Genomic DNA, 7943 nt, shown 5'->3' on the forward strand with positions numbered 1-7943 from the left:
ATGCCCCCCTCTGACAGGAGAAACAAGGCTGTACTGCATGCATACACAGGCGTGGGAGGCAGTCAGGACTGGGCTGCTAGGCCTCCAGATATGCCTGTACAATCATGTTGTGTCCCCCAATGCAACTAATGTGTCACAGTGGTGCCTAATCACTCACAAATCTCTCCTCCTTGCTGATGGCATCACTCAGAAACAGGTGCTCAGAACTGCTGTCCGACCCAGCTTTCATCTTAAACACACAAGCTGGGGCAGATCGAGGAAAGACTGACACTGCCTGGAGGGAGAGCAGAAGGGCCATGTGTTCATGCCACACTTGACTTCATGGCACCAGCAAGGACATCAGCACCTTCTCCAGGCCATCTACCACATGAGCCAAGGCTGTTCCCTGGGTAGCAGTAGCACAGGCCTTCAGCACAAGCAGGGCAGCTCTGGGTCGTTCTGGACTGACCCACATACCCATGAGCCTGACATCACAGATCCTGCTGAGCAGATTCCTTACCTTCAGCTCTCTGTCTTGCTGCTTAAACTCCTCGTCTTCATCAGAGTCACACTCAGGAAACTGGTACACTTTAATGCCAAATTTGTCGATCTCTTCCCGGATCTGTGTCCATGCAAGACAAAACCAAAAGGATGTAAAACTGAACAATACAGAAATACTGGGTTTATTCTGTTTGTGCTACCATGGTTTGCTATAGTCTACAGATGGCAAAAGGATTCGATGTTTCTTCTAGAGTCAGCCTCTCTGCCGACTTCCCTTCTCACAGCAGAGCACGGCTGCAACTGTATGTGCAGAATATATATATATATATATATATATATACACACACAAACACACTGCACAGACACATAAATACATATATATCTATCTCCTCTCTCTCCTCAGCCCATCCCTGCCACTACATCAGGTATAACTCTGTAGAGAAAGAGCATCTCACCCTCTCTTTTAGCTTCCGGATCTCGGAGGGGATCAGGCAGTCGGCTTTGGCAATCAGGGGCACAATGTTGACCTTCTCGTGCAGAGCCTTCATGAACTCAACATCCACAGGCCTCAGCCTGCAGCAGGGATGAGGGACACTGTTAGCAAAGACACACTGGGCAGCTCTCCCTCCAGCCTCTCTCACCCATCCAGCACAAAGGGAAAAGGACAACACTGTCACAAGAGCCTGCAGCAGCACTGGGACAGCCCTCAGCTAGGGCCATACCCTCAGGAAAGCTGTGCCCAATTTTAGCTGCTGAGTGTCTCATTCAGACACAAGCTGGGTATTTGCTCCCTTGCAGGCCAAATACTGCCCAGGCCACAGCCTGGGGTGTCCCTCCAGCTGTCCTGGCAGCCAACACAGCCCCTTCAGCTGCTCCAGGCTAGGCTGACACATGAGCCAGCAAGGGGCAGGGACTGAAGGCAGCTTAAAACTCCCTTTCCTACACATCAGTCTGGCTTAGCTAGATAGGAACATACAAGTCTGAGTGACATTATTTCTCCTGATTTTCAAATCAGGCTGTAAGGCCTGAGGGAGATCTGCTCTCCCTCCAGCCAACACAGCCCCTTCAGCTGCTCCAGGCTAGGCTGACACATGAGCCAGCAAGGGGCAGGGACTGAAGGCAGCTTAAAACTCCCTTTCCTACACATCAGTCTGGCTTAGCTAGATAGGAACATACAAGTCTGAGTGACATTATTTCTCCTGATTTTCAAATCAGGCTGTAAGGCCTGAGGGAGATCTGCTCTGCCTGTTCACAGGCAGTCTGTCCTGCCAGTGATGGGAAGGGGGTGCTGTGATGCTTAGCAGAGGGAGAACATCCAGACAGCTCCTCTCCTGTGCCAACAGCCCTGGCAGTGTACAAGCTGCTACAGGGCAATCCTGGGGCACAAGGGTCTTCCCTCTGGACTGAGTCACGCCCCAGGCCTGGAGTGTGGGCTCTCACCCGTGCCCAAAGGGAGAGATGAAGTAGAGGCAGCAATGCACTCTGTTGTCCTGGATGTTCTTCCGGTTTAGGCCACTCTCATCACGGAAATACTGTTCAAACTGCTGGTCAATGTAGTCAGTGATGGGCTTCCAGCTGCGAAGGGCAATTCAACCAAAACAAAATCATCAGTAGTGTCTCCTGTCTCCTAATGACTGTGAAGTCAAGGACAAAAAGGAAGGCAGCAGTGCCCTGCTCACCATTCAGTGTTGTTAACAGCATCTCCAAAGCCTGGTGTGTCCACTATGGTCAGCTTCAGCTTGACACCTTTCTCCTCAATGTCCACTGTGTGCTTGATGATCTCCACTGTCTGGTTGATCCTCTCTTTGAACAGGAGCACATGAATTAAAGCCAGGCAGTAATGCTGGGGGATCTCCACTGCACCCATGACCAGCCAGCTCCCCCTTATCACTGACACAGGGAGTAGCACAGGTTTAAAAAACCCCAGATCATGCTCTAAGGAGCTTCAAGGGGGTGGTGCTGCAGAAGGCCAGCAGACAGACTCCAAGAAGATATACAAATCACTGAAGTGCCAGTAGCCCAGCTATTCTGAACATTTTGTCTGGTCACTGGGGAAGGGGAATTCCTATCACACTCCAGCATCCAAGAACAAAAGACAAATCTCAATATCCCATCCCAAAGGGCTAGTGCTGCTCTGCAGCCTCATCTTCCCTTCAAAGGGCAGAAGAGACCCACACCCAAACCCTTTTTGTTCAATACTAGTGCCTTTGCAGACACAAAGGAGAGCAGAGACACAAACAAGAGGGCTGGGTTCCAGCCAAGCTCGTAGCTGCTGCTGAAGCAAGGAACCAAAGTACTAGTCCTTAGGACAGTCCCATTCACCCCGCTTTGCCCCCAACTTACCCTCTGCATTGAGGAGCTTTCTGTCTTTGTAGAGGTCTGTCAGGAACAGGCTATTCACCAGCGTGGATTTGCCCAGACCCGACTCTCCTAATTGACAGAGCACAAAGGGGAGGAGGAAAAAGCAAGCAACATGACCCACTAATTGACTTACAAATGAAACTCTGAACAAGGCTTTGAATCCTGAGCCAGAGGAAGCGAGAGAGATGAGCTGTCAGGAGCTGTTTATTGGCACTGCATTTTTCCAGCAGTGGAAAGATTTTTGCTGCAAGATGTCTCAATCCTTGTACAAATGCAATCTCCCGGCTCAAAAAAAATCACTGTTGAAGGTAAAGCTTGCTCGAGAGGGTTACAAGGGGTAAGGAGGGGCCCATTCCTCCTGGGAGAACTGCCACAGGCTGGAGAGCAAAGCAAGGCCTGACACAAGGACCAGAACAGAGTGAGGAGAGGATCCAGGCGCTATGGAAGCACCTGAGGGAAGTGAGGAGAGCTGGTTCCCTCCACATATCCACCATGTGGCCCAGACACCTTCATTCACAGGCAGCCTCACCTGCAACCATCAGGGTGAAGTCGAAACCCTTCTTCACAGATTTCCGGTGGACCTGGTTCGGCAGAGTGGCAAAGCCCACGTACTGCTTCTCATGGTCCTGCAGGGCAGAGGTGGATGGCAGCAGGTCAGGGTGTGCCACCCCTTCTGCTTGAGCCTCACACAGTGACAGGGAGTTGGACTCAAAAAGCCCCTGGAGCAGAGCCAAGCACTGGAGGAGAGGCCGGTCCCTGCCCTAGCAGCAGTGCAGGGCGAGGCATACACCTCCTCTGGGCTCAGGGACTTGGCCCTTCCCACAGGTGTGCACAAAGGGACATCTCCCAGCAACAGCCCTGCTTGGCTGCTCTCCCAGCAGCTTCCCAGCACAGAGAGCACAAGGGAAAAGGCACAGCCCACCAATTCCACCAGAAAGCACATCCAGGGCTGCTGCTGACAGACAACCTTCTTAACTCTTTGCTTCTTCTGCACAGTCACAGGCTCCCTTCACAACAGGGTCACCAAATGCCACCTCTCCCCAGGTCATTTCCACACCCCTCCCTCCAGAGGCACGTGTGCTACATGATGGAGAGCTCTGTAATTAGCACCCTGGGGCTTGCACTGTCCTGAGCCATGTCTAGAGAAAGGTACAGTGGCTCAGCTTCTGCTTGACCTGAGAGGGGATTATTTCTTGCTGTGTCACAGACACTCCTGGCTGAATAAGAGGAAATCCTGAGTAATCTCTTGTGTTATTTCTGAAGAGACCAAAGTTCAAGGAGCATGGGAAGTGGAAGGATGTGGAAATACTGATAATAGAACTAAGATGATTTTGGTGAGGGTATTACATTTAGTATTACTGGAGTGTTACCTACCACCCAACCACCTCCCCAGACACAGCCTCTTGTCATCGAGCATTCTCTGACAGCACAAAATCCACAGGCATCCCACAAGCATGGCACATGCTCTGTACAAGCAACAAATGCCTGAGCTAGAGACATGATAGAGTTTGCTTTTCAACATGGCTGGATATAATCATACCACTGGGATTCACACCACAGACATATCCACGGAGCCAGGAGTTCCTCAAAATTGGCCCTAGCTCCTATTCCATGGATGTCTTCAAGCACACGACTCTCCTCATCCATTCTCCAGGCACAGTAGGGAACATGTCTGTTCATAAGTTTAACTATCTCCATTCCTGAGCCGCACACTCAAAGAAATACAAAGTATGATCCAGGGTGTCGAGCTTAGGGCAGTGCTGACTTGCACCTATTTCCACACTGCAGGTGGGCAAGGTTGCTCCCAAGCAAGTCTCTACAGTTACTAGTCCACCTGTGTGAGAATCCCTGGGCATCCTCAGTCAGACTGTGAAGTTCCAGTGGGGACATTGAGCAGGGAAGACAGAGAGTCTCCTCCTCCCAATTTATGGCTGCTCTGGAGCTGCCCGCTGAGATGGAAGAGATGTGGCTGACAGCCATTGTGGCCCAAGAATTCTGTTCTTTAGCACTGTCACTACCTTCCAGCCACTGAGGTTTGGTTTGGGTCTGAAACTTGGTCATTTTAGCCCTGAGTGACTGTCGGTTCTGATCTCCCTCACCTCCCATAGCTGAAGCAATGTTGTTTCACCACCCCACAGTCCAGAAAGGCAGGAAGAGACAGAGAAAATGAAATTAGAGAAATGGGAAGAATTAGAGAGTGCCCAAAGTGCTCCACTGGCAACTGGAATGACTGATCTAAAAGGCAGTGACATTCTAGGCAGCAGTGCAGCGAGCAGCAGTGAGACCCCCGGGTGATAAGTGGCAGCAAAGCAATGCCTGCCTGGGGGACACCACAAACTGCCACCCCAAGGGCTCAGTAAAGGGCAATGAGGTGTGCGAAGCAGAGTGAGAAACGTGATAATGGCAAGGTCACAAAAACAAGGAAGAAAAGACTGCTTCCAGCCTCTGTCCCTCAGTACCAGAGCTGTCTCCCAGCTGCTTCACTTCCTGGTAAAACACATCCATGAGCACAGCCAAAGTGGACACAGCCAACATCTCACAGTAAAATGTCCAGTGTTTCCCAGCAAGCACCACAAAACATACAGCATACTTCGCTTTTGTGCTTCTCCTGCCCTGATCTTTACCAGACTTTGGAAAGAGAAGGATCACCTGCTCTCTCCAGTGACTTGATGTGTGAAATAGTACTAGTAATGTGCTAATGAAACCATAGCTGAGGCGTGGGGTGTGTTTCTCTTGTTTTGTTTGGTTTTTAACCTAGATGACTAAGGGCTGACAGTGGAGACACTGGGGAGCTGTGCTCTGGTGCAACTCCACTTACTTCTGCCAGGTGTAACTGGCTGAACCTGATCTCTCATTTCTGCTCAGTCCAACCAAGAGAGCGTGGATTTGCTGTACCTCTGGTTGCCTCCCCACAGCTCCATGGAATCACGATATCCAAAATGAGCAAATCCCAGCTGGTGCAGGACACTGCCCTTTACCCATGACTCATGCAGTCATTTCCCTCGCAGAAAGGAAGGTCAGTGCTGAGTGCAATACCAACAGAAGAGCTTCCCTCGCTATGGGAGGCAGCCAGACCTGTGAGGGGAAAAACCCTGTCCCCAGCCGTGTCTCCCTCTGACCAGCCATGGACACACTGCAGAGCCCTGTCAAGGGTGAAGGCAAGAGATGCAAGTGGCACTTGTGAGGAGGGATCCCCTTCTTATAAGAGCCCTCTCTCAGGAACGGCAGCGTGGTCTCTGCACCAGCCTTGATTCATGGTTCTTCACATTTGCTTTGAGACCGTCAGCGTGTGCCCCTATCCCAGCCATATTTGGGCACTATGACAGGCACGTACCACCACCTTTGCCAGCATGGCAACATCAACATGGCCCTTAAGGGGCCCAAGTAGCCTCCTGAGCCTGGTGTGTGCCTTGCTCAAAGCTCTATACCACTCACCACCTCCAGGTACTATCTGGAGAGCAACTGTGCACGGAGTGGAGAGGCCTGGGAGGGCTATTGACAGAGACAGGCGGCTTTCTGGGTTATGAAAAGCTAAAATCCATTAATTAAATGAGAGGCTTGAATAGAAGGAGTTCCTAAATGTATCACAGCCCCCTCCCCACGCTCTTGACCCTCACAAGCCAGGTCCCATCAAGCTGACAAAAGCTGGGACAGCTGGTTCCTGCACTGCGCTTCCCTTGCCAGCTCCAGCTGTCAGGAAAGGGCCTCAGCCAGCCAAGCCAGCGGCACTCTGGCACAAGAAGCCCCTCTCCCACCGCCTGCTCCATGCTGCTGCCTTTGTTCCCACTGGCATCCCGCTACCACGTGCCTGGGAACGTGCCCTACACACCACCACTGAGGCCACCAAGAGCTGTGGCCAGTCTTTGGGACCCTGTCACAAACCAAAGCACCCCAGGCCAAGCAAAACACACCCGTACTCTCCTTTGGCACATGCTTGCTGGTTCACCAGACATTACAGCAACATGTCACATCCTCACATCCCCTAATACCCAGCTGAGGCAGCCAGGGCTCCCTGGCAGCCAGTGTTCTCCCTGGGAGTTCAAGCCAAGCAACAAAGCCCTGGGTGGGCTCAAGCCCTGTTCCTGCTGGGGGCGTAGAAACATTCAGGATCTGTTGCACAGAGGAGAAGCTGTCCTGGTATTGAGGCATTCACAGGGCTGTCTGCACCTCCAAGACAGAGTACAGCCTCCATCACTGCTGTCCTTCCCAATTCTCTCCTCACATCTCTGGTGGATGTGCTGTTTAAACCAGCCCAGATCTCACGTGACTTCATCATTCATCCTGGGGATAAAAGGGGCCTTACTGGGTATATTCAAAAGGGCTAAAATTAAACATCATAAGACCAAAGTAAATTTGAAGAATAGTCCCTATCGAGGTCTGGAGCAAACCCCAGAAATGATGGAGCTGTGCTAGACCCTGGCGCATCTGCTTCTTCAGGGGGAAGGGGCCCTCTCGGTGTCACAGCATTCAGCACAAGCCACCCAGCTCCCTCCCAGGCAGCCCTTCCTCCAGCCTTTCCCCTGCGGCCAGGCACGGCCGGCCGCCACATCCGCGTCTGCACGAACCAGCACAGCCCAGCCCTGGAGGAGAGGCAGACCCTTTGCTTCCTTTCATTGCAGAAAGCTGCATAAATTCATAACACAAACAGCGCCCGAGGCTTCTGCCACGGACATCTGCTCCTCGGGCCTGGGGCTGAGCACAGGAGTATCGGCAAAACCACTCGCCCACCAGCATTTGCTGAAGAGAAGGAACCCGGCCAGCAAAGCACAGCATTAACACATTGTTAATTAACACAAATCGGACTGCGTGTGGGCACACATAGCGCTGACTCCTGCCCTGAGCCCCCCCAAGCCCGCACACGCCATTCAGCCAGGGAATCACTGCATCGCATAACCGCACAAAAGCGTCGCGCATCTCGCGGCTGCCCAGCGCGCCTCTCGGCCCTGCGCCCGCGGGGGCTGCTCCCCTCCTTTCTGTGCCCGCCGTCCCTCCCTTACCGGCGTCTTTCCGCTCCTCTGCTCCTCAGAGGTCTCATCTTGTGCTGCGCGCGTCTTCTCGGGCACCATCCTCCCCCCTCCTGTCCCCGCTGCTCCCCGGCTCGC

At 52.5% G+C, this 7943-nt stretch overlaps 1 protein-coding gene across 4 annotated transcripts in view; it reads right to left on the bottom strand.

Moving 5' to 3' along the window:
* SEPT5 (septin 5) overlaps positions 1 to 7943 on the bottom strand; it is an 18872-nt gene that overhangs the window by 4145 nt on the left and 6784 nt on the right. For 3 of the 4 annotated variants that reach the window (XM_017734959.1, XM_017734961.1, XM_008634102.2), the window contains exons 2-7: positions 3371 to 3467; positions 2824 to 2910; positions 2160 to 2283; positions 1921 to 2055; positions 936 to 1053; positions 500 to 601 (exon numbers count right to left, since the gene is read on the bottom strand). In XM_017734959.1, the coding sequence (XP_017590448.1) occupies positions 500 to 601; positions 936 to 1053; positions 1921 to 2055; positions 2160 to 2283; positions 2824 to 2910; positions 3371 to 3467 (663 nt within the window). Of the gene's footprint in view, positions 1 to 499; positions 602 to 935; positions 1054 to 1920; positions 2056 to 2159; positions 2284 to 2823; positions 2911 to 3370; positions 3468 to 7838; positions 7938 to 7943 lie in introns of those variants that run through there. The other variant, XM_017734958.1, reaches the window with a different exon arrangement.

Source organism: Corvus brachyrhynchos, unplaced genomic scaffold (assembly GCF_000691975.1).
Source record: "Corvus brachyrhynchos isolate BGI_N302 unplaced genomic scaffold, ASM69197v1 scaffold114, whole genome shotgun sequence".
Taxonomy (NCBI): domain Eukaryota; kingdom Metazoa; phylum Chordata; class Aves; order Passeriformes; family Corvidae; genus Corvus; species Corvus brachyrhynchos.